Source organism: Ambystoma mexicanum, chromosome 2p (assembly GCF_040938575.1).
Source record: "Ambystoma mexicanum isolate Mex_15411 chromosome 2p, UKY_AmexF1_1, whole genome shotgun sequence".
Classification (NCBI taxonomy): Eukaryota; Metazoa; Chordata; class Amphibia; order Caudata; family Ambystomatidae; genus Ambystoma; species Ambystoma mexicanum.
Genome location: NC_090923.1, coordinates 675,074,569 through 675,100,993, shown reverse-complemented (window position 1 = coordinate 675,100,993; position 26,425 = coordinate 675,074,569). Strand labels below are relative to the sequence as shown.

At 50.3% G+C, this 26,425-nt stretch overlaps 1 protein-coding gene across 5 annotated transcripts in view; it reads left to right on the top strand.

Annotated features, from left to right (window-relative positions):
- The window catches only part of SAMD4B (sterile alpha motif domain containing 4B), a 1,200,154-nt gene that overhangs the window by 494,716 nt on the left and 679,013 nt on the right, over positions 1-26,425 (top strand). For all 5 annotated transcript variants that reach the window (XM_069644257.1, XM_069644253.1, XM_069644254.1 and 2 more), the window contains exon 7: positions 10,809-11,106. In XM_069644257.1, the coding sequence (XP_069500358.1) occupies positions 10,809-11,106 (298 nt within the window). The remainder of the gene's footprint in view (positions 1-10,808; positions 11,107-26,425) is intronic.

Genomic DNA, 26,425 nt, shown 5'->3' with positions numbered 1-26,425 from the left:
CGGGATGACTCAGCTACAACCAAATTTTAACTATGTCCAACTTAGGGCCAACTGGGCCTTGGTAACCAGGGGGGCTAGGGACAGATCCAGCCCAACTAAAGGAAAGGAATGAGCGAAGAATAACCAAACTGACCCTGGCGGGCCTCGGGCCGAAGTGACTGTCCATCCACTCGGCTGGGGCATTGCGTGGGAAAACCCGGGAGCCAAGAGTGTAGGTTCCGGCACGGAGAACTGGAGGTTAGTTACTGGTTGTGCTCTGCAGGAGTTTTCCTTCCCTTTGGAACTTTCATCCAGCGGCTATGCTGGGGCTTTGTTGTTGAGCTGCGTGGTTTGTCTTTCAGGGAGGTAGATGTGTCCTCCTCGGGTGTCGAGGGCTCGCACCCCATAATGTTGCCTGCCTCCTCCAGGGCATTGATTACCCTTGTTTGGCCCTCCAGAGTAAACTGCAGCGAGGCTGGGTAAAGCCAACGATATTTGATTTTCCGTTCCTGTAGAAAGGCTGTTAGAGGTCAAAGGGCTCTCCGCCGGTTGACTGTGGGGGCGGACAGGTCCTGGAACAGCTGTATGGCGGCTCCCTGGTATATTGGGTCACCTTGCGAACGGCTTGCTGTCATGATCTCCTGCTTTGTCGAGAAAAAATGAAATCTGGTGATCACTTCAGGGTTGGCCGCTGATGGGGAGTTCCTGGGGCTTCGCAGTCTGCGATCGAGTAGGAGGAGTGACTTATCGCAGTCAGGGAGGAGAGTCTGGAAGAGGTCTCCGATGTAGGCAGGGAGAGCTTGGTCTGGAACAGAGGTGGGGACCCCTTTGATACGGATGTTGTTAATGCGGGCCCTGTTTTCCAGGTCCTCCTGTTTGTGTTGCGTGGTTTCTGCATTATCCTCTAGAGAATGGATTTTGTGTTGCAGCTCTGCAATCTGAGCTGAGTGTTCCAGGACCTGATCTTTTGTGTCCCTGACCCTATGTTCCATCTCCTCAACGCCGGTCCAGGCCGTCTATCTTGGCTGTGACTTCTGCCATGCATTTGCGGAATTCTGTTTTGATGTCAGCGAGGAAGCCCTGAATGTCTTCTTTTGTAGCCCATTGTCCTTGGGTGGTCATGGGCGAGGAAGGCTGGGCTGGGAAGGTGGTCCTGGTGTTTGGATTTCTCCCTCAGGTTGAGCAAGTTGGTTATGTCTGCCATATTTGGGCCCTTCTGCCTGGACATTCTGGTGCCTGGGTTGCTGTCTGCCCGTGTGAGATGTGTCCGCCGGCTATTGTTGAGAGGGGTGGGGGGGTAGTTTCAGGTTCCAGTGGTGGGCTCCTTTTGCTTCGGCTGGATACGTAGAGCCTCCCTGGGAATCCATGAGGGGGAGGTCCTGCCCAGGCAGGCTTGCTCGGGCCGCTGGTTCCCAGTCCATCTGGCTTCCCTATTAATGCAGTGGGGGAGGAGAGGGCCACACAGGCGGCTCCTTCAGCAATGCCTGTGGCGGCAGGGGTACGCTGGTTTCAGACGTGTGGTTGGGATAGGGTTGGTGCAGTGTCCTTATGGCCCTCTGATGTTGTCTGTATGGGGGGGGAGCCCCCAGAGCGGTCTGCTGGATCCACAGGGGTCGAGGTAGAGGATGTTAAATGGGCAGGCAGAGGTTGGGGAGGGCAGCCCTGGTGCTGCGGTGATGCTGTGGGGGCCCAGCTGGGCTTGTGCAGGTGGGCGTGCGGGCCTCCAATCTCCTCACCCCCTCCAGGGCCGACCCAGAGGGACCGCTGGAAGGATCATGTTGACGGTGAGGGGGGGGGGCCGAGACCGCCCACGGTCCGCAGCGGAGTGTTATCGGGGCTGCAGGCGGGTTCCAGACTTGATGTATCAGAGGGCACCTCTGGAGACTGTTATCCCCTTGGCCTGTGTACTGTGAGCGGATGACAGGGGGTTTTGATCCTCCAGAACGAGATGGCTGATGTCCCCGACACCTGAGCGGCCGTGACTCCCCCTCCTGTGGTGCTGTCATCAGCGTTCGTCTCTGAAAGGTATGCTGGGCACCGTTACCAGGGCTGGCTGCGTGTGGGCTCCCCCGTCTGCCCACTTCTGCTGCAGCGTGACATGGTGACCGCCTTGGCTGGGCGGCTGAAGCTGTCTCTCCCGAGATGTATGTGGGTCCGCACCCCTCTGCACAACTCTCGGGAGGATGTGGCTGGACCTGGGAGGGGTTGAGGGATTCTGGTTGCCGGGGCCAACTGCTACATACATACGTTGCCTCTGTAGCATGGACTGGAGGCTCTCTTTGTCCCTTCTGTCTGCTCTGGATTTCCGATGGGGTGGGGGGCGTCCAAGGACGGGCTGACGTGGTGGAGGCCCTCTCCCCCACTGAGGGTCCTCCCTTAGCTGCTGGTGTTCGATCTGCCTTTATGGCGCAGGCTCAGGATTGCCTTCAGAGTCGTGGTCATGGCTGCTCCCCGGGCGTCAAGTTCTCAGCGGGCTGAGGTGAGGGTCGTAAGGCTGGGGCCACACGCTATTGGGATCCGGGGGGCTGCTGGTAAAGGAGTACAAGGTGGATCAGCTCCTCCCCTCCCTGCCTGATGCCCTCAGGAGGCCGCCATCTTGGCCTTGAGCGCCCAGCCCTGGAGCCGCTGCAAACTTTCTCAGTTTATCTGTTGCCCAGCTCCGATTTTCTTCCGGAGACCGAGCAGCTGCTTCGGGAGGCGGGGCCGTCTCCCACTGGGTTAACTGCGTGCTCGGTTCAGGGTCGCTGAATGGGCATTTGGTGGCTTAAACCCAGGCGTCCAACGGTGCTCCTAATGAGGCGTCCGCATCGTCGGGGCCTCAAGCCACGCCCAGGTTCTGAGTACTTTTAAAACGTGACCAGAATTCTCATATTAGCAATACTGTCATTTTTACAATTTTGCACAGTCCTCTGTCAGTCCTTTTCGAAAATATACTTTCTTGTGCTTTAAGAATACACAACTGTCTGTCCCGCCCCCAAAGTTTTGGTGGGTGAAGAGCAATCCCCGCCTCTGTCCTTTGGCAGGAATTTCTGTTGACAGTTGCATCTGCATATCTTTTCAGTCAAGGGAGTCTTTTGTCTCTCCCCAGAGCAGCAGAACAAAATCCCCTCCCCTCTTCATTAACACCTGACTGGGAGTTCCTGGGCTTTGATGAGAAGTAGGAGAGATGCCTTTTGTTGGAGCAAACTGTGGAATTTGCTTTGAAGCTCTTTGACTGGCATCAGAGGTTGACTTTAAAAATCCACTTTGTTTACATTTTTCTTTGAGAATAAACTTACATTTTCAAAACAGGCCAACCGATCTCTAATTCCAGTCTTTTTAAACATAGAGATTAAATAGTTGCAACCTATATTGTTTTTGATAGCACGTCTCTTATTTTCAGCCATGTGATTTTAACTGCACAAGTTAAGCTTCCGGTGTAATTAAATAACAGCTTTCATACGGGCGGCCGACGGTACTGCACCCATTTCTGACAGATTTTACAGACCAGCACACTTTTTAATGTGGATATTCTTGTGATGGAATCTGCTTTTCCTGACATTGTGTGCTTAATTTGTATTCTTCAAATAAAGTGACGGGTAACACACAGCAAAGATGTTGGATCTTTTCTGATGTTTGGGAACCATTATCTTGTAATTTCAGCAACCAAGGAAAAACGGATTTCAGAGCACTTCTGGGTTTCCTCGCATTGAAGCACTGCCTTTCATGTAGTGTCCCTTTTCCCTATGTGGGCAGCCCAATGACAGGTTTTAGCAGTGTGGTCTCCTGTTCCACTGACGCAGGCAAAGAAGATTGTCAGCCAACTTTCTGGTTTCACTGCGCAATTTTTAGAGGTTTAGCGCGCATTGGGCTTTTTGCAGCCATTTTTCTGGTTCTGGCCCCACCAGCACACAGTGATGTCGCAGGGCAGAGCCTAGTGGGTCAATGCATCCCACACTGATGAGAGCCAGTTCTCCCAAACAGGTTCTGGAACATCTCTGCTGCACCTGCCACTCTCTCCATAAACTGATTTTTTTCATCAACTTGAAGAATTCCCAGGTAGCACCTTCCCAAAATCTGTAATAAATTGGAGCAGGCCTGGATTCTTCCTCTGGGAAGGCTTTACCTACTGGGTTGAGCGCTCAACACATACTGCAGATGTAAACATTTCAGAATGGCCAACATCTACTGACTTGATTATCTGATTTTGCTCAGTCTCATGCCATCCTGCATTTTCCTGGTTCCAGAGGCCTGCCTAAGTATGAGGTCCCTCCAGCGTGTCCTCAGATCCCTATGGTCCTAATTCTCAGGCAGGATGACAGGCCTTCAAGTCCTGAACATGGTTGCACAGGATTGTTAGGTAAAATGTTCATAGCATTGATGAATCTTTCTGACCTGTGTCAACCCCAGAACCTTTTGCTTTTACTGGTGGAACCTTTTCCCACACTCGCAGAATCTTTTATGCGTGTAATTTTTAAGACTTTCCATAGTCTTTTAAAAGTTATCCTCTTTGAGAACATTTTGGCAATAAGTGCATATTGTTGCTCGTTTGCCCTAAGGGCTCCCCTTTTAACTTTGTCTGGCTAACCTTGTGGGAAATAGTTCCCAAGGCTAGAAAGGATCTTTGGATCTCTTTTACATTTTATTAGGTGAGACCTGCACTTCCCACGTTCTGAGGAGTGCTGGGAAGATACTGAGGATCCCCCTTTCTCATTTTAAATGTAACATTTGTTACAAGGACAGACTTACCTTTAATGGCTCGTGACAGTGAACCTTTTTACTAATTGGAACAGAAAAAGTTGAGTAGGGAGTGTGCGCTGTCACTAATTCTGCGGTGAAAATGTATCAATCAACAAACCACAATTAGTTTCCCTTGTTGGGTAATTGTTTAATTATAAACATGTGGGTCTTATTAGTTGCCCCATTTCAAAGCAACCATTAACTCAAATGTGGGTCTTATTTATTGCCCAAAGAAAACGGCCCATTCAAATGCTAATGACAGCCCATTCTAAAGCCAACACGTGTTTCGACCCTCCTGGGACCTTTTCAAGGCTGGGCCTATTTAACACAAACAAACCATTTGATTCACTTATTATCCTGCCACTGTAAGGAGGTGCGGCAGTCACATGCGCTCTATGTAATCTACCCACATCTATCTATCCCATAGTGCCCATTACCTGGTAAATCCCACTTGTTTCTCAGTTATTTTTATTAATTAGGTACACCTGTACAGCAAGCTGTTTCCACAGCCCTGGTAAAGTCACCCATGTGTGCTCATTTTACCAAAATGGCCCTCGTCTTCTTTCTTCGCCATTTCAGTGTTCCTTGTACTTTCTTGTTCCTTCCCCTGACCTCCAGTGCAAGGAATTCCTTTGAGTGATTTTTATCTTCAGCAGGAATCCTGTGGATTTCATGCCCAGGCTCCAGTGTCTGTGAAGGCAGAAAGCGAGGGAGGAGTCCAAAACACCACAGCCCTTTGTCTTCCAACCTGCCTGTGAGAATCTAGTTCAAACTGGGCGGCTGGCTGTCCTGAAAGGATTGCTAACCCCCTCTCCCAAAGTTTGAATGTTGAAAGGCTGCTTGATTGGCTGGGTTCCTGCATAAAAGTCTGATTCTGGAAGCTGAAGAGGTAGTAGACCACTGGAACCAAAACGGAAAAGTAAGATGAAAAACTTGCGGCTGAGTTGTTTTCCACCGACCAGAGAGCCTGCTGTGTAATGGGAGCCTGCTGTAGCCCTTCCTTCCAATCGACCTGGTGACTTCGGAAACAACGCCCCGACCTAGATCCTGGTGAGACCCACTATACTCGAGACCTGCATTTTGAGCCATCCCACTTGGTGCTGCAAGCTTGCAGGCTGCAATACCCCAATAACCTGGGACCTTTAGCCATTGTGCGGTGCATGGTATTCCTAATTCCGAATCTTGCTAAAACTTTGTAGGCATCCTATTGGACCTCCAGAGATGTGAATAGTATCAGAAAAGTCCCCTTACCAGAGTGCTGGACCCTGCAAACTATTATAATCCGACCAGTGATATTCTGTCTTTTGTGTGCTCCTGAAAAGGCACCAAATCCACAGCCGCATCCAGCCGTGAAAAGAAACTCTTGCCTGAAGCCTTCTGTGTCGATCCCTGCTGAAAAAGCCCATCCAGGGTCCTGTCTTCTGTCCTCCTGACGAGGAATGCAGCGCCTGGGTTTTTGGCTATAGATCCTGGAGTTCTCCTGCTGCAAACACTTCTGTGTTGGCTTGGGTATTTACTTACCTTAAGTCTCTTGGGATTCCTGTGTAGTTTTGGGGTGTTGTCAGTGATTGGAAGCCTTCTTGTCTAATTCACCCAGGCCCACTGCTGCAAATCTCCCAGGGTGTCTTCTATGAAGTCCCTTGACCCTCCACTCTAATGTAGAATACATACTTGTTTGAACAGTCTTCCTCTGGAACTCTGAACTTTGCCTGCAACTGAGCCCTATTTCACCCTGCCTACATTTGGCTCCTTCACTGCTAGGGTACCTCTTTTACCTCTGGGAGAACTCATGTACTAGAATTAGAAAGGATTGGATACTTTAAGGGGTCTTTTTTTAAAGTAAAACAAGTGTTGAAAAGTTTACTTGCCTGTGAATGAGTAGTTACGCGAAGTTAATACCTTAGATATGTTCTGCCATTCTGAAAAGTATATATAGGATTTATTTACCTTGAATAAGCGGTGTACCTTCTTAAATAAATATTCTCAGTCTTACTTTACTTAGAATCTATCTCGGCATTTTAGCAAAGTAGATAGGTTAACTTGCTCACCTTTGAATTGGGTTCCCCTCTCCCCAAATTAATGATTTTGGTTACACTTCATTATTCCTGTTAGGATAAATTTATGAGTGTCCCCAATTTGGTCCTGCTTCCCCTGACTTGCTGTTAGCCTGTCCACAATAAGTCCGCCTAGGTCATACATACTTTTAGGTTGCTGGTAGCTCCTTACAAAAGCATATAGGTTTTACTTACCCGAGTATAACTGTTATCCTAAGATACGTTGGTTATTGCTTCCCTTAGTCTGTGAACTCAAAAGCTACTATAATTGACTATTACACCTCAAGGTCCAACTCCCCTAGAATAACTGTTATCCTGAATCAGAGTTATAGGTTTTTACTGTCCCTAGAATGTTCCGCTATTCTGGAAAGTATATTGTCCAGTTTCTTGCTGAGCGTCACAGCATAACTGTTTGGGTCTACTACCCTTGTATACTGTAAGTAATCCAAAAGTATCTATTCGTTTTGACTTCCCTAGAACTACTCTTAACTGTTCAAAAGAAGGTTATATGCTTCGGTCTGTGCACCTTGTGTTTTTATAATAGTGGTTGTATGTAATTTGATAGTACTTATTTCCCCCAAGATTGATGTGGGCCTACTTGTATTTAAATAAACCATTTATTTTTACAATACATAGTGTTTCAGTGTTTCTTTGGAACATTTGTATTAACTTTTCTCTGTACTGATTCTACAGCCCTCTCTCCCTTAAGAGAAGCCAGACTGCTCTGTCTACGCTACCCTGTACTCGGATGGTACAGTCTTATAGTAAGAATGGAGTCTTGTTCTGCCTCCGTTGAAAGTTTATACTAAGCCCTTAGTTGGACTTCAGAAAAACAGTCTTAACAATGATCTCCTGTGGTGGGCCTATAAAGAGAATGTGATGATTGGGGAACCTTTTTGGAAACCCTGGCCGGAGATGACAGTAGTTGCAGATTCTTCCCTCATGGAATGGGGAGCCCACATGAACGATCTCGGCATTAACAGTCTTTGGTACCCTTTGGAATCCAAACTACATGCATACCTGTTAGACTGGCGATAATGACCTTTTTTGCCTTCGATACAGGGGGAAGAACGTCCTGATGATGGACAAGACAGTGGCCACGCTCCGTGGTTTTGTGGTCGCTACCACTGTGCAGGGAATCAACAAGGAATCTCTTAGCTGTTCATCTATCTGGAGAAGAGAACACGACAACGGACGCTCTGAGCAGACAGCGCACAATCTGTCATGAATGGGAGTTGGGTTAGGAAGTCCTTATAGATGTCTTCGCCCTTTGCAGAACCCCTCAAGTGGATTTGTTCAAATCCAGTATCAAGAGGAAATGCGACCTGTTCTGCTCCATGGAATTTCCACAGAGAGGAGCTCTGGGTGACACATTCGTAGGGGACTGGGAATTTCCACTCATATACACGTTCCCTCCAGTCTCCATCATTCCTCATGTCATCAGGAGGTTGAGGATGTTCAGGAAGTCCATGATCCAAATTGGGCAAGGAGAATGTGGTACCCAGAACCTTTGAACTTGTGCCTTTGCCCTCCATTCAGTCTTCCCCAGGGAGATCTACTCTCACAAGAGGGATGCCGTCTTCGTCACCCAGGAATCAGAACTCTGAACCTTCACATCTGGTTTGTTAGAGGTTAAGATTCAAAGATTGTGACCTTCCGGAAGACGTCATGGGGGTGTTGCTATCGGCCAATAAGCAACAAAAGCACTATACCGCTGTCGGGATACGTTTTTCTGCTGGTGTAGAGCTAACAATATTGATCCTTTTGCTTGTGATACTCCTACAGGGCTTTCATTTCTGCATCCCTTGGCCAATAAGTGGCTGCAGGTGTCCACTGCCAAGGGTTCCGACAGCATTATTGATATTCAAACGCACGCCAGAGGAAGGCTTGTATTTGGGATGCCTATTGTAATACAGTTTCTTAAAGGACTGACTAATATCTTTCCACCAGTCCCTTTTATACTTGCAGCTTGGATCTAATAGAAGCTTCATTTGAGCTTCTCCATTCCTGTCCGCTCAGATTGTTGACTTTAAAGACTGTCTGGTAGATGTTACCTCTGCTCGCAGAGTGAGTGAGCTACAGGTTTTATCATGTAAACCTCCTTTCACCATATTTTCCAGAGAAAAGGTGGTTTTGAAGTTTTGTCCTTCAGTCCTACCCAAGGTGGTGTCCGAATTTCATCTGACACACAATAACCTTGTCAGCATTTTATCCACCGCTTCATCCTTACAAGGAAGAAGAGAGCCTACATAGGCTGGATCCAAAAATTGCTTTAATCTTTTACATTACCAGGTTGTCAAGGGTTAGACAAGACAACCAACTATTTGTTGCTTATACTGACAGTTTGGGTCAGGCTTGAACAGACCCTGTCACGATGGATCATTCTGTGTATTTCAGAATGTTACTCTTTTGCCGTAAAAAATGTCCCTGCTAATTTAAGGCACATTCTACCTTAGTTGTGCAAAACCTTCAGCTCTGCAAAGAGGTGTTACGGTGGCAGATATTTGTACTGCTGCAACCTGGTCTTAGATGCACACCTTCTCAAAACACTACTGCCTAGTTTCTGCTCCAGGGAAATGGTGACCATCTTGAATCTGTCCTTCCTGAGACACTTACTGAAGCGTCTCTAGTCCAATTGGCTGCAGCCCTCTGTCCTTCTTGGGGACCAGGAAGTAGGTGGAGTACCAATCTTGGTATTGCTCCGCTACAGGCACCCTTCTACTGCACTGTTCTCCAGCACGGAAAGAATCTCTTGCAGAAGATTCCCCATGGGATTGCTTGCTCGGGGGACAATCTGGAGGTTTTTTCAGGAATGGGAGCCAGTACAATTGAGCTACTATGCGCAGCCCCCAGCCGAAGTAATGTTTTCCTATTCCTCGAGATGCTAGCTTAACCTGCATCCAAGTGGAGTTTTGTGAGTCAAGCACTCAAAGCAGGTTTGGAGTAGTGACAGAGGGTAATGAGGCAGTAGCTGTTTGGGCAGCTCTTCTCCTCTGGTTCACACACGCCCCTGGCGTGAAGTTGACCTGTGTGCGCTCAACACCCCCTAGGGAGGCCATTTTATGGCCATTAAGTACCATTAGGACAGTGCCTGAAAAATGCCTATCCCACTCCTACACAAAAGCCCAAACTGTTGGATTTGCCGTATTAGTTGTAAATACTATGCCAATCTGTTAGCCAATTTTCAGAACTATGACAGTTGCTGTTAGTAAGGTCTTCAACTGTTCAAATATGTATTTCAATCAGTAGAAAAGTCAAAAGCTTGATAGACACATTTACATACAAATAGCTCAATTTGTCATCCCTTACTGGTGGTTAGTAGTCCCATTTCCCCTGGAAGTACTTGCCTTCTGGCTTCATTTTACACCCTGCCGCATGACCTAGCAAAAGCGTGGCATTATCTGACCAGTGCTTAGCAGGCTGTAAAATGTGCACTTGCTACTCTCGATTGGCTAGTAATATTTGACTGAGTATTCGTAATTGGGCCCTAGGTATGGAACCGTCTTCGCTAAGCTCAGATGATTAATGTGGTGTCCTAATTACATTTTCTGCCAGGTCACATGATGGGTTGTTTGAGGTGAAGCCCACACCTCCTTTATTGAACGAACAGAGGTTTATCCTGGATACCTTGCTATTTGTTTGATATGTCAAAAAGTCGATTTGCCACACTTTTTATTTTTAAAGTCTGTTTTAAGTGCAATTTATTATGTATCAATTGTTATGGGTGCTCGGAGGCTATAGCCCTCTCTGCATACCAGACACTTTTTTGACATTCTTTCTTGCCAGTGAAAGAATGTTCTGATGCGCAATCTTGAATTCTGAGACATCACATGAGTTTGGAGGCAGAGAGGACTACAAGGACAAGAGTCCATACTAGTGGCTGGTTAGCAGTGTCAGGTGAATGATAGCACAACACTTATAATATACTTTTCCCGTTAGAAAATATGTCTTGAAGAGCTTTGCAAGAGTGTATACATATGCCAAACATTCTGGGATCTTTCATTTAGCTTATTATGGTCCCAGTTTTTATTCAAGTGCTCTTCTTTTTGCCTGCAGGATATTTTGGAAGGTGGGAACCTGAGGAACGCGTTCCAGGAGTTGCAACAGATCATTGCCACACCTATCAAGTACTACAGCCCTGCACATGTGGCACAGAAAGATAACTCCATCTCTGACTGCCAATCCTCCACAGGTTCCAGGGTAAGGCAGGATAAAGCAAGCAGTGAGCCAGAGGAGAAAGACATGCCCACTGACCGCTTCCAGTCCCCTCATGCCCCCCTGGATGGCGAATCTGCAACTGCACCCATTGCAGAAGGGGATATCCCGGGACAGCTTACCAGAGTGATGGGTAAAGGTAGGTCATGCTTTTGCACTGGGGGATATGTGGTACAAATTGTGTGTCGCTCTGTCTATTACTGACTAAATAGATGGATGAAGGTTATCAAGCTTTTGTATAGCTACGAGTAGGTGAAGTTTTTTGAGCATTTGGTGAAGCCGGGCCACTCTTTCACAAGGGTGATATGTTGAAGCTAGGTTAGACATTTGCATTGGGGTGATGGTTGAATAACGGTAGAACTCTCTCAGATAAGATTGTTTAAAGATTGGTGAAGTGTTCGCAGAAATTTGATAGGTTAAAGTGTTGGTCACCCCTCACTTTTTCTCCATAAATCTGTACGCCGCTTCACACCTTGTAGCAATGTATTATAAACATGCATTTCAGAGCATTTCTTACTTTTGCATGTTTAACACTGTGACCAAGCCATGTTTTGGCACGCCCATATTTTGGCAATAGTCGTGCTGGACCCTTGCTCTTGCAGCACAGATCATACTTTAAGTCCCTGCTGTTAACACTTACGGTCTCCGGAGAAAAACACTGTCAACACCTTTACACTCAAGTGTCGGCGTGAAAAGGCAGAACACACTCCTGCTTTAAATGTGTATCATCACACACCCCTTGGCAGTTGCCTATAGATGCCTTTTGTTTTCAAAGGTGGCATTTCTGAAAAAATAAAGCGGGATACAAAGTAATTCGTTTTTGTATCAACATTTCTTTGCAGCAATCTAAAACTGTTAATATTTAGCATGCATTTTTTATTAGAACTGTGGGAGGATGAACAACCCTTCCCCATTGGTCAATTTGCAGGCTATATGACCCTAAATGGGCTTGGTTTTCTTCTAGCCTGGAGTTTTCGTTATAACTCACAAATTTGACCTTTGCTTTCTTTTTTCAGCTCCGAAAGCTGTGCACCAACGGTACTTCAGCTCCTTCCATTGGCCTTATTGAAAAAGAAATTTTTCTAAAAATACTGTTTGTTCCTTTAAATTAATGGACTGTATAAATAAGCTTGAAATCTTTTACTTCTACGTCCCGTCCCCTTTCCTCCAACCTGTATGGGCGTTCCTTGCGAGGGACTGAAACTGAACCGGTTTTCCACCAGAAGGACATTTCCACTATAAATGTACTGGTGCTTTGGGGCGCAGCCTCGGTAGCACGGGCTTCCTTAACCCCACCCACTGATGCCACTCCCCAGCCCCCTTTTCCGTGTAGGCTGGAACGGACTGCTCCATCATCGCTCCTGGGTGAGGCCTAGCCTTGTATTTCCACACGCTTCCTCAGTAGTTTACCTAACTTTTGTTTCTATTGCAGACTTGGGAACACCACGTCCGGAGGAAGGCACAGAATGTGGTGTTTTCCAAGCCAGGCAAACTGATGGGGACAGCATACTGCTCTCTTCACACCCTCAGCCCCTGTAATCAGTAATTGCTGACGCATCAGTGCATGCCAAACCCCAGGCTTCCTCATCCTTTACCGCCACTACAGCCCTAATCAACAAAGCAGAAAAGACCCTGGATTCATATGGCAAGAAGGTCTATTCCAACGCAGGCCTACATCTCAGGCAGGCCAACGCAGATGCCAGCGTTGCTGCTGCTAACCAACGCCTATGGAGGGAGATCAGACTTACTGCCCGATATCCCGAAGGACAAGCAAGCCTCCTTTAAGGCAGGTCTGGCGGAAGCGAAAATCGTAGCTCTAGATATGATCGAGGCCTCGGTTGGCCACATCGACATGGCGAATAGAGCGATCTAACAGTCATGAAGTGCACTGCCTGGTTGAAGGCCCCTAGGTTCAACCAAGATGTCAAGGACCAAATCCTTGATCTTCCATTCGAGGGGGATAGGGAATCTCTTCCATGCCTCAACCAATGAGGAGCTTGACAACAAAGACTCTGGCCATACTAACAAAATCAGTCTCTCTCAGACAAGGGGTGCTCATTTTGCGGCTTCTGCTGGTTCCAGGACCGCAAAGCCAAGCAGCCGGACAGATCTCCCAGTCAAAATCAGAGAAAGCACCACAAAACAGCTCATAAGGGGTTCCTTCAGTCCCACTCCTCTGCAGCAGCCTCCGAAAAGAAGAAGCAATGATGTTCTGCGTCAGTTCCACAGGACCCCAGTCGAGGGCAGGTTGGAAGTAGGAGAGAACTTTGGCAGGCGAAGTTTTGCGGACACCTGGGTACTCTCAGTATGATATTTTTTATTTGTAATGCGCTCATACACAAGAGTTTCAGAGCCCGAAGGTGGTGTTCTGGGGCATCCAGCTAACTCTTCCCTCTCCCCCTCCCCCTCCCAGGTCCCTTCCCCTTCCACAGATCGGCACACCATCAATCTTAGCTGAGATTTGGTCCCGGTCGAGCAGTCTCCCCCCCTCTCCCCTCCCCCCTCCCCCCTCCCCCCCTCCTCTCAGCAAGGGGCAGGGCTTTTACTCCTGCATCTTCGCTATCCAGAAGAAAAACCAGGCGGGCCTGCGAGTGGTGTTGGATCTATCTTCCTGGAATCTTTACCTACCCTTGCAGAAATTGCCAGCGCTTATTGCCGAGACAGTGTATGGTGGAGACTGGACGTGTTCCCTCTACCACGTTCCCATTGTGCAACCTCACCAGGCCTTTCTCAGATTCTGGGTCATGGAGTTCTGCCCTTTGGGCAAAATTCAGTGGCGGCTCTGGTCAAATCAGAGGGGTTGCATGTCAACCCGTACCTCGACAACTGGCTAGTAAGGGGTTCCTCTCCGGAACAGGTCCGGTACTTAGCGGACAGACTCATCACTACCCTATTCAATCAGTTACCAGAAATCTCTGCTCACCTCTACTCGGACGCTGGCGTTTCTGGGCCTGTTGTGGGACACACAGCAGCAGAGTGTTCCCCACGGGGGACAGAGTGACAGCGATCCGATCGGCAGTCTCCCATTTCCTCAGCAGATCAATCACCACAGCCTGGTGGTATCAACACCTCCTGAAAATGTTGGCAGCATGTTTCCTGGCAATCCCTTACACCAGGCTCTGCATGTGGATGCTCAGCTGAATTTTGCGGATTCCTGGGACCAGGAATAGGGCCACCATGGGGCCTCCCCATCTCCATTCCACTACACCTGGAGCACGACCTCAGATGGTGGCAGCAGGAGAATATTCTGGTGGACAGACCCTTCCGTCTGCCCCCCACAGAGTACACCATTACCACAGATTCCTCGCTCCACGGTTGGGGAGCCGCCGTTGGCGCGTGCAGAGTCTTTGGACCTTCGATTGGCAGAATCACGTCAACTGGCTGGAACTCATGGCTATACATTTGGCACTGGGGGTCATATCAACCCACCAACAAGGGCAGGTCAGTGTGCAGTCAGACGGCCAATACGACCTGCATTTTTTAGATTAACAAACAGGGGCTCACCAGATCCCCGCGACTGTGCGAGTTGACCCTGGACATCTTGGAATGGACCTTCAGCCAGGGAGTGTGGCTCTGTGGTCCACCTTCCAGGCGAGTCCAATCTGGAAGCGGACAGGCTCAGCCGCCTGGCCGCCGACAATTACGACTGGCTGCTGAACGGGAGAATTCTCCAGGAAGTGTTCAGCAGATGGGGCCACCCAACAACAGACCTCTTTGTGACAGTTCACAATCGGATGTGCCAGTAGTTCGCGTCTTGTGGAAGAAGGGGACGCAACTCTTTAGGAGACGCACTCCAGGTACCCTGGGATGGGATGTGGGCGTATGCATTTCCACCCACACTGCTCGTGCACAAGGTAGTGAGCAAGATCAGGAGTTCCAAGAACCTCAGGATCCTCCTCGTGCCGCCTCGCTGGCTGGCACGGCCCTGGTTCTGACTTACGGCAGATGTCACTTCAGCCAGAGATTCTACTTCCCCCTCGAAGGGCCCTCTACTAGTGCAACAGGGAGGCGCAGTGCTACACTCCTCACCAGAGAGACTAGCCTTAGCGGCCAGGTTCTTGAGCACCTGACGCTCCAGCCCCTTCAGCTGTTGTCCGACAATCTGGAGATCATCCAAAATGCCAGGAGCCAAGCTGCACGGAAGAAGTACAAAACCAAATGGACAAGATTCTGCTTTTGGGCTAAGGAACACTGTGTCAACCCACTGACATGCACCATCGACCAGGTTGTGTAATTTTCTGCCTATCTCGCCAGGTCTGGCATCCATGTTGATACCTGTTTAACGTACCTGGCTGCTATCGTTGTGTATAGGAACTCGGACTCTTTCGTCCTCTTTGGCCAATCCAGTAGTAAAAAGGCACCTCACAGGGCTGACCAGCCTGTACCCTCCAGCCAAGTGGCATCACCCTGCCTGGGACCTGAATGTAGTCCTAAGCGCTATAGCACATAAACAATTTGAACCCATGGCCACGGCAGACATTAGGTTGGTCATGTTCAAGACAGCCCTTCTGTTCGGACTTACTTCGGCTAGAGTGAGGGCCAGGTGTTACCTCAGAGCCATACACTAGATTTCACCAGGACAAGGTTGTGCTACGCACACTCCCCAAATGCCTTCTGAAGTTGGTTTCAATCTTCCATATCAATGAGGAGATAGTTTCCCACATTCTTCCCGGACCCCAAGGAAGATGCAGAGAAAATGCTCGACTGCCTAGATGCCAAGAGGACGTTGAAATTCTATCTAGACAGAACTACAGCCATTCGTATGACTGACAAACTGTTTGTAACATTCGTAGGCTCTGGGCCTGGGCAGCAGTCCTCTAAGGTATCCATAGCTCGATGGATGAAAACGATCCAGGAGGCATGCAAAGTCCAATGGAAGGATCCGCTGCAGGGCTTGCATGTGCATGCTGCGCTAAGGGCTTAAGCCACAACAGTCGTGTTCCAGTGTCACGTTCCCTTGCCGGTCATCAGCAGGGCGGCAACATGGGCCACGTATTCGGCTTTTTGCAAGCACAACTGCTTGGATACCAGTGCCAAGGATGATGCAGCATTTGGCCAAGCGTTGCTGGGCAATCTCTTTGCTTACATGGTCAGACTCTCCTCCCCAGGAGCCCGTTCTCCCAAGGCCGTGCCCCCACGTGCCTGTAAATTTAAAGGGGAAATGCATTTTTCTGGTGGAAAAGAGGTTCCATTCCCGTCCCTCGCAAGGGACGCTCATAAAGGATGGAGGAAAGGGGGCTATGGACTAGGAGTTAGTCACTCCGGTGAGTAACGCTTTAATTTTTATTTCATGTTTTTTCTAAACTTACATTTCTGAGGCTTGTGAATCTGCTTAGAATCACGTGCTGTGCATATAGTTCGACATCTAGTGGAAATCGTGGAGCATTGCATCTTTCTTTCGAAGATCGAAAGGGACGTCGACATGGGCGTGAATGTTACACTATCCCTAACGTGCCGTGCAGTGTACCCCAAATCCCTCACGGGTCGAGGTCCCACCAAATTGTTTTTTTTCGCCAGCCTAGCTGGTCGCTTATGCTGCGCTCGTAAAGAGTTTATATTGCTAAAGTTTATTTCCACGGCCTACAGTCGTCTAGTCCATTCCGCCGCCGACCTCTACATCTGCTCGACGACTGTTGACCGCGTGGCCTCGGCCCTCCGGCCAGGCCCTTACAATAGGGATGGTGGCGCCTTGGGTTTTATTCTTCTGAGAATGCATTTCCTTCACCCCTCTCTTTCTCTTCTTGATCTGGGTGCCGCTACCCTCTGCTATGGAGAGGACTCACTTTAAATTTTGCCTGTCGTGCATTGGCAAGTTTCCTTTGAAGGACACCAATTGCTGATGCAATCACAGTCTTCCTTGTGACCATGACAAGCGCTCATGCAAGGCATGTAAGCTCTTTCGACCGAAAACATTAAAAGACCGCGGACTAAATGGTGGGTGGCCTATGCTATGCATGCCGAAAGGTATATTCCACCGTCTGCGCCATCGCCTCATACGAAGAGGAATCTGTCGGCAGCCATGGCTCCAATTTGGAAGCCATCGACCTCTCAAGGGTGTTCACAAAGGTGCTGGCGGTAGTAGTTGCTCACCTGCGCAGGCAGTCCATCCCGATCATTACCTCGACGACTGGCTCATAACAGGGGGATTGGTATTGAACATGCCAGACAAATACCCAGAGGACAGTAGATCTCCTCTTCAACCTAGGATTCTCCATCGAGAAATGCAGTCTAACCCCCAGCCAAGTCAGTTTCTGGGGGGCTCTAATTCAGACAGAAGATGGGCTGGTCTTCCCCTCCAATGAGAGGGTCCAACACATGCTGTTCCAGATCCCTAAATATGTAGCCAGTCACCAAGTGACAGTATACAAAGCCATGTGACTGATGGGGATGATGGCTTCCTGCGTCTGCCTAGTTCTTCATGCTCATCTGCACATGCGCCCCATGCAAGAGTGGCTCGCGAGCCAATGGTGTCGGGCCTGCCGCCAGTGGGACGATCTAGTGTTTGTCTGAGCAGCGCTCATTCAGTCTCTGCAGTGGTGTTCAAGGGAAAACCTTCTGCAGGGGAAAACCTTCACCACCCCCCGCAGTAGAAGCCACTCTCACCACGGATGCATCTCTGACAGACGGTGCACGGCGTGTTGTCTCCAGCAGTAACATCCAGTCCGATCAACCTGTTGGAACTACTAGCAGTGTTCAAGGCCCTAAAGGCCTTCCAAACACGCCTACAGGGGAAAACCGTTTTAGTCCTCGTGGACAGTACTACAGCCATGTACTTATTAAACAGGGAGGCACTCACTCTAGCGCTGTCAAAATTGTCACAGAACATTTGGAAGTGGGCACTCAAACACATGTTCCTTCTTTCACAACGTGTTCCAGGGGAACTCCATCTTTTGGCAGACATACTCAGCAGAGACTTCCCCCTACCCTTAGAGCATACGTGGCGGCTACAGGAGGACATTTTACTCAGGGTCTTTCTAGAGATCGACTTATCCGCCACTCTGGAGAATGCCATTGCCTAGATTACACCTTCAGGTAGCCACAGAATTGTTACCAGGGGAACGGTCTTTGATTAACATGGTCTGGGAGATTTGTCTACGCTCCTCCAATCCCCTGCAGCCCACCCCCCATTCCCCTGCTCAAAGAATAGTGCACAAGATGCAGCAGTAACCAGTCACGATAATCCTGTTGACCCTTATGTGGACCTGCCAACCTTGGTTCTCACATTTCATAGTAATTTGTCTCCCCTCCCCGGTAGCTGCCGTGCCCGTACAACATGCTGTCTCGAGATCAGGGAGAGACAGTACACCCATGCCCTCAAACTCTCAGCTTAGCAGCCTGGCGCCTGAAGTCATAGAGTTTGGGCACCTTCAGCTCCCTCAGAGATGCATGGACATACTCCGAGGCACGAAACCTACCACCAGACATTGCTACTCCAGCAAATGGAAGCACTTTATTGGGTGTAATTTCAAGGGTGTCAATCATATTGATTGTTCGCCTAAAGATCTCGACCTTTACCTAACCCACATGTTAGATTCAGGACTGGTTTTCAATTCTCTTAAAGTCCACTTAGCCGTGCTTTCAGCGTACACCACGTCCCAGAGCAAGGTTTCATGGTGGAAGATTCCTTTAATTAAAGCCTTCATGGAAGGGGTAAAAATACTTCATCCCCCCCCCATTTCCAACCCAGCTCCTGGGTGGGACCTGAATGTTGTTCTTACCAGACTAATGGGACCTCCCTTATGACCCATGCACAAGGCTAGCCTTAAAGCACTCGCCTACAAGACGCCTTTTTGGTGGTGATCACCTCTAGAAGGAGAGTTAGTGAACTGCAGGCCCTTTCAACTCAGAAACCATTTGTCACAATTAACAAACACAAGGTGGTTTTGCGCAGACACCCTCGCTTTGCGCCCAAATTAATCTGTAAAGTTCCATGTAAACCAGTCCCTAGACCTACCCACCTTTTTCCAGAGCCCCACTAATGTGGCGGAAAGAAGCCTCCATACACTGGATGTAAGGGCGGTTATCTATTGGAAAAGACAAAGCCACTAAGAAAAACAAACCAGTTCTTCGTCTCACAGACAGCTGGCAGAGAAGTGGACCCTGTCTCTGAATCAGCTATTTCTAAGTGGATTGTAAACGGCATCACACTGTGTTACTCTTGCCAAGAGAGATCTACCCTTCACACCTAGAGCGCACTCTACTCGGGGCACAGGGCCTACCATGGCATTCATTGCTAATGTTCCTCTCAATTCGATTTGCAAAGCAGCAATCTGGAGTTCTGTACACACCTTCACACAACACCACTGCCTGGATACACTCTAGGTCTGATTCTCAGGTGGGACAAGCAGTGCCAAGACATCTCTTTGCTACTGTTCCTTCACACATCTTACCACCATTTCTGGGTGCTGCTTTCTAGTCTATGCAAAGCATGTTATTCTAAGCAGATTCACAAGCATCAGAAGATATGCATTACTCACCGTAATAGCATTACTGATTGTATCTTCTTAGATTCACAGGCACTCACCCTTCCTCCCCTCTTGGAGTAGAAGGAACTTCTCCAGCATGGGGTCTGGCATGGATTCACATGCTCATGAATATTCCCCGTCGTCAGGCCGGGAATCCTCGGTAAAGAAAAAATCAGTATCAGTTTCGTTTCTGATCTGTCTTTCTCAGTAGTAACCAATCACTGGTCTCTGGGTCATACTGCCCTCAGCCAATGACTGCCCTCTTCCTTAACCCCGCCTCTGGCAGCCATCTTCAGATTTTTACCGCACGCTCAAGTTTTGGGATTCCTCGTGTTTAGCTCTCGAGCTTTTGCTGCGTTTTCACGCTTTTTCAAAGAGATTTTCAAATTTTTCAGTCAAATAGAGCCTCAAGCTCCACCGTGTCTACATCCGATCAACGGGGACCCATTTCGGATTTTTCTACGCCCCTCAACGGTGAAGTTTTCGTCGAGTTACGCTTCTTGGAGGAGTCCCGAAGTTTCTGCGGCCTACGCGGACATGGCCCAGGAGAAAGGAAGCTCGACGCCCGGAAAGCTGTTCAGGGTTTGCCCTGGATGCCAGCTGCAGAATGTGTTCAAGGAGGACGAGCACTCAAAATGTCTCTACTGCCTGCATGAGGACAAAACGCACATGGAGAAGGACTGTGCGTTTTGCGGGAACATGTCAGAACGGACCATCAGGGCCTGACACCTTCGTCTCTCCAACTGGCTGGAAGGAAAGAGCCCGTCAGGTGAGAAGAAGAAGTCCGAGACGTCTTCTAAGTCCTGTGAGGGCGCCCCGGCGACGGGGGCCCAACAGAAGTCAAAGCACCGCGAGTCCGCGGGCACCGGGAGCGCCGAACGGTCTGGCTCCTCGGCTGCCAGGCAGGGCGCATCCTCTCCAGCGCCATCAACCACAAGCCAACGCTCTGGCTCAGGGAAGAGGAAGGCCGAGAACCCGGCAAAGCTTCTGGGGAGGCCCCGGTCGATCTTGAAGGATCCAGCCCAGGGGGACCGAGGCAGTGACCCTCCCCCCAAGGTGACGGCCACATGCCCGCAGAAGGTGGTGAAGGCCTTGATTCACCCTGCCAAGGCCTCTATCAAGGAAGTCGTGGCGACCCTGGCGCAGCCTGAGGAGGCTACACCAGTGGAGGCGACCTAGGGGCCCAGAGTTTACCTGCCACCGCGGAGGGAAGCCTCTTTCAGGCCAATCGAGAAGACCCCCGTGAAGATCCCGGCGGAAAAAGAGGGGGGAGCCGGTGGCCATTGTGGACACGGACACAGCCTCCGAGGAGGAACTGGTTGAAGTCTTGGAGGGCCTCGACGAGGGCGTCGAAGAGGCCCGGTCCCATGGGAGGGATCCCGACAAAGGGGACGAAGAGAGCGCCGGCGAGGTTCCTAGTCAAACGTCGCGCCCGTCGCCTCTGGAGCCGCAGGACAACTCGGCGGCCATTTTGTTGGCAATACAATCCTTGGGTTCGGAGATAAGGACGAGATTGCCCCTACCACCGACGGAGGAGCCGGAACCAGGCCCGACGGAGGGGCCAGAGCCAAGCCCGTCGGGAAGTCCCCCAAACAAGAGAAGACGGACCCATCCAGCCCTGCCTTTTCAGCCCTCGCGGCCTGCTCAGCCTTTGCCCACGTCCCACGTACCTGGGGATGACACGAGAACGGACACGTCCACGACGGGTACGGATGACTACGGCGGCGACGACGGGACGGAGCTCCCATCAACTCCAGCTCGGGCCTCCCCGCCCAACAAAATTGGGTCTTTCCACGCCATCATCGCCAGGGCATCTGAGCTTTTTCAGCTCTGCCCCGAAGAGAAAGTAGGAAGGTTTCCTTTACCAACAGCGCGAGGCCAAGAGGAAGACAGCCCTTGCCGTGCCTCTGCTGGATGACATCTGGGCCGAGGGTCTCGCCCTTCTCAAGAACCCGTCTACGACGCCTGCCAAGAGGGATCTGTACGAGAAGAAGTACTGGGTCCCCAATGCGGCTCCTTTGTGCCTTAGGGCGCAACACACCCCTGACTCGGTCGTCCCAGCGACGGCCAAGAAGAAAGCGGGGGGGTTTCTCATCGGCCTCAATGTCAACTTCCCCGCCGGACAGCGAAGGAAAGAAGCTGGATGCAATGGGACGACGAGTTATCTCGCCGGCGACTACAACGAATAAGGCGGCCAACGCCCTCGCGATCGTGGCCCGCTACGACAGGGAGTTATGGTACAAGATCGCCCCCCTTTTGGCCTTCTACCGGACGACAAGAGGGCTGAGGCCCTGGAGATCTTGCAGGAAGGTGAGGTGGCGTCGGAACATGCCATAACCGTGGCAACAGACATTGACGACACCGGTTTACGTCAGCTAGGCAACAGCGTTTGCCTCAGACGACGAGGGTGGCTCAAGGCGACGGATTTCCGCCAGGACGTACAAGCCAAGGTTTTGGACATGCCGTTCAACGGGAACAACCTGTTTGGGAAAACAGTGGATGAGTCCCTCCAAGCCATCAAGGCGGACAGAGAGACAGCTAAGGCCCTAGGTGTTCTCCAGCAACGAAGGCCGTCCTTTCGGAGCCCCGGAGGCAAGCAGGGTGCCTCCAAGGGATTCGGCGGTGGCTCCTCTACGTACCGCCAAGCGGCCCGCTCCTCGTCGCAGGAAGCCTATAGAGGACGAGGCAAGTGGGGTGGATCCCGCCGTCGTCGCCTGGGAGGCCAAGGCGGCAAGGCGTCCTCCAAGCAAGATTGAACCGACCGTGGCCAAGTTCGTCAGCGTGTGGGAGTCCATCGCCACCGACTGTTGGGTGCTGGACGCCCTGGCCCAGGGGCACGCCCTCGAATTTCTAAAAAAGTGACCCTGTATTCCTCCCGTGGCCAGGAAAGAAAACCACATCCTTCAACTGCTGTTGGAGGTAAGGGCGATGCTCAAGAAAGGTGCCATCGAGCTTGTCCCAAAGAGGCTGTGGGGCTCCTGAGTATACTCAAGGTACTTCCTCGTGAAAAATAAGACCGGAGGGTGGCGACCCATCCTAGACCTGCGACGACTGAACAAGTACATCAAGGCACAGAAGTTCCGGATGGTCGCCCTCCAGCACGTGCTGGGACAGCTGGAGGGGGGCGATTTCCTGTCGTTGTTGGATTTGGAGAATGCATACTTTCACATTCCCATTCTAAAAGGACACCAGAAGTTCCTCAGGTTCGTGGTCCAAGGGCGGCACTACCAGTTCAAGGCCCTCCCATTCGGATTGAAGTCGGCACCCAGGGTTTTCAAAAAGTGCCTCGCTCCAGTGGCGGCGCGGCTGCGCCTGCAGGGGATCCACGTCTACCCCTACCTGGACGACTGGCTCATCCGCGCAAGTACAAGGGAGCTCGCCGTAGAACACACAGCAAAGACCGTCCAGCTGCTCACGGACCTGGGGTTCTCCAATTTCCCCAAGTCCCACCTGATCCCCTCTCAAGTCACACTGTTTCTGGGAGCCAAGCTCGACACAGTGGCATGTCTGGCCTCGCCGTTGGAGGAAAGAACAAAGGCCATCCTAGGCAAGGTGCAGCGTCTGCTGGCCACAGACATGGCCAGAGTGAGGTCCATCAAGTCCCTCCTCGGGATGATGTCCTCTTGCATTTATCTTGTGCGCCTGTGCAGGCTTCGGTTGCGCCCTCTACAGGAGTTCCTCGACGCCCGCTGGATTCAAGCGACGGGCAGCTTCGAGGACAGGATCCCTCTCACCGAGACCTTCCGACGAGCGATCCCGCGCTCATCTAGCGGAGGGGGCAGACTTTCAGACCCGGCCCACCAGGCGACGGTGACGACGGATGCCTCCCTGGAGGGGTGGGGAGCCCACACCGGAGATCTTCACGCGAGAGGCCTTTGGCTCCCAGAGGAGAAGCCCCTCCACATCAACATCCTGGAGCTCCGAGCAGTGTTCTGGCCCCTCGGGTCCTTTCTCCCGTCCCTCAAGGGCAACGTGGTGAGGATCTTCACCGACAAAACACCACAATGTTCTACATCCGGAAGCAGGGCGGAACCAGATCCCTGGCCCTATCCAAGGAAGTCCAGGACCTGTGGCATTGGGCCGTTGCTCAAGGGATGTTTCTGATGCCGTTTCATCTGGCAGGGATAAACACCATCGCCGACTCACTCAGCAGAGAACTGCGCTCGTGCCACGATTGGGAACTATGCCAGGATCAATTGGACCGATTCTTTCAGCGATGGGGCAAACCCCTGATCGACCTGTTCGCGACGGTGACGAACTCCCAGTGCCAGAGGTTCGCCAGCAGGTTTCCCCCACTGAGGAGCATGGGCGATGCTTTTTTGTTCCCCTGGGACGGCTTGTTCCTATATGCGTTTCCTCCGTTGCCGTTGCTGCTCCGACTCATCAACCAGCACAAGAGGTCCTGGTGCAGAATGATCCTCTTCGCACCGGCGTGGCCGAGACAGATCTGGTTCCCGGACCTTCTGGACTTGTCAGCGTCCCCACCAGTCAAGCTGTCGAGGGACGCAGATCTTCTCTCCAGAGAAGGAGGCGCAATTCTTCATCACGACCCGGAGTCGCTGAACTTGCAGGCCTGGCTCCTGCAGCACTAGAGTTTGGAGGATACGATATCCCGGCCGACTGCAGAGAGGTTCTTGCGAAGGCCAGGGCGTCCTCAACTCTCAAGTGCTACGGACATAAGTGGAAGAGGTTCTCTATCTGGTGCCGTGCACAGAAGATTAACCCTCTGTGGATTACGGCCCCTCAAGTATTGCCGTACCTTCTGTTGCTAGCCAAAACTGAACTGTCTCATGCTTCAATCAAGATACACCTGGCAGCGATTTCCCTATACACCAGGACTACAGGGCGGTTATCCCTGTGGTCTCATCGCCTGGTTAAGGAATTTATGAAGGGACTGTTTCGATCATTCCCGCCGGTGAAGGCGCCAGCCCCGCCGTGGGAGCTCAACGTGGTGCTGACCAGGCTCATGGGTCCGCCATTCGAGCCATTGCATTCGGACCCGTTGAAGTTTGTCGTGGAAAACAGAGTTCCTGGTGGCCATCACCTCCGCACGATGCGTGGGAGAAATCCAGGCACTATCCTGCAAGCCTCCATACCTGACCTTTCACAATATGAGGGTAGTGCTGAGGACACACCCCTCCTTCATGCCCAAGGTGCCGTCAGACTTCCATCTCAATGAGCACTTGGTGATACCAGTCTTTTTCCCGTCGCCTTTGTCGCCGGCCGAGAGGATTTTGCACTCGCTGGATGTAGCTAGAGCGCTGAAGTTCTACGTGGACCGAACGAAGAGTTTTCGGAGGACATCACAGCTGTTTGTGAACTTTGGACCTGTGAACCAAGGGAAGGCTCTCCCGAAGGCTTCCATTTCCAGATGGCTCTCCGGCTGCATCATGTACTGTCATCGGTTGGCGAACCGACCGTTACCCGGCCGTGTGAGCCCATTCGGCCAGAGCGGTCGCTGCTACCACGGCGTTCTTGTCTGGTGTGCCCCTGCTGAACATCTGCAGGGCTGCTACGTGGAGGTCGACGCACACCTTCATGAGATTCTACTGCGTCGACCAGGATTCCTGGGAGGAGTCCAGGGTCGGCCAAGCAGTGCTTCGCAACCTGTTTGCTTAAGGTGAGCCTGGTGAGGAGGTAAGAAATGCTGAATGTTGAGTTTTGATGTAATGCTTAATATTGAGCCTTTGCCACCTCCCGTGGTTGTGTGTGTACTGCTATGTATTCTTATATTCATGAGCATGTGAATCCATGCCAGACCCCATGCTGGAGAAGGAACAAGTTACTTACCTGTAACTGTTCTCCAGCATGGGTCTGGCATGGATTCACATGTGAACCCTCCCTCCTACCCCTCTGCGGCTCTTCACTTGGTCATACTGCCACTTTACTTGCTACCAAATCTGAGGATGGCTGCCAGAGGCGGGGCTTAGGGAGAGGGCAGTCATTGGCTGGGGGCAGTATGACCCAGAGACCATTGATTCGTTACTACTAAGAAAGACAGATCAGAAACAAAACTGATACTGATTTTTTTTCTTTACCGAGGATTCGCGGCCTGACGGGGAATATTCATGAGCATGTGAATCCATGCGAGACCCATACTGGAGAACAACAGTTAAAGGTAAGTAACTTGTTCCATAGACTTATTACACCTTCTCTCTTCTGTACTCGCTCATGCACTCTATAAGGCTCCCTCACAGCAGAAAAAAAAACACCCCATGGGACCATGACGCGTGATGGATTTTAGGTACCCTACATGTCACATTGGGGATATAGTGTTCGTCGATCTTCGAAAGAAAGATGCAATGCTCTGCGATATCCACTAATGTTGAACTATATGCACAGCTTGTGAATCCAGCATATACAATCATCAGAAATGCTATTACGGTGAGTAATACATGTCATTCCACATGGAATCTTTAAGTTAAACACAAATATAATTAAAAAAAGTATATTTTTGCATACTTTTAGTTTAGACATGGTTTCTTATAGCTTTATAGACCTCGCCCTCGGCCGTATCGTCGTTATGGGCTTTCAGACCTCATTAAAGGCCTTTGCTATGCTTGTGCATATAACTTTGTCTTCATGGCCCATAACTCCCGATAAGCCCCTCATGAAAGGTCTATAAAGCTATATTAAGTCAGCACAGGTCAAAATATAGCATACAATATCTACCAACTTTTTCAGTGTCCAAGGTGGAAGATGTCCGTTAGTTTTGGCTGCTGACCCCGTCCAAGGGCAATCCTCCTGTGGCTTTTCTGACTGTTCTGCTGAAGTCAATGGAAAATAGTCCTTGTAGAGTTAGTATGAGTCGAAAGCGGTTCCCCTATACAATAAAGGTGTGCTTCAAGGTATGGTTCAGTAAATTGACTATTCGGTGTAAGGCCAACAGTAAGGTTTCTGCAAAACCACAGCATGACATCCCACTTAGTTGTTTCTCTGGAATTGGCAACAACAGGGTGGGAGGCATTTATATTTTTATTTTTGGACAGTTGG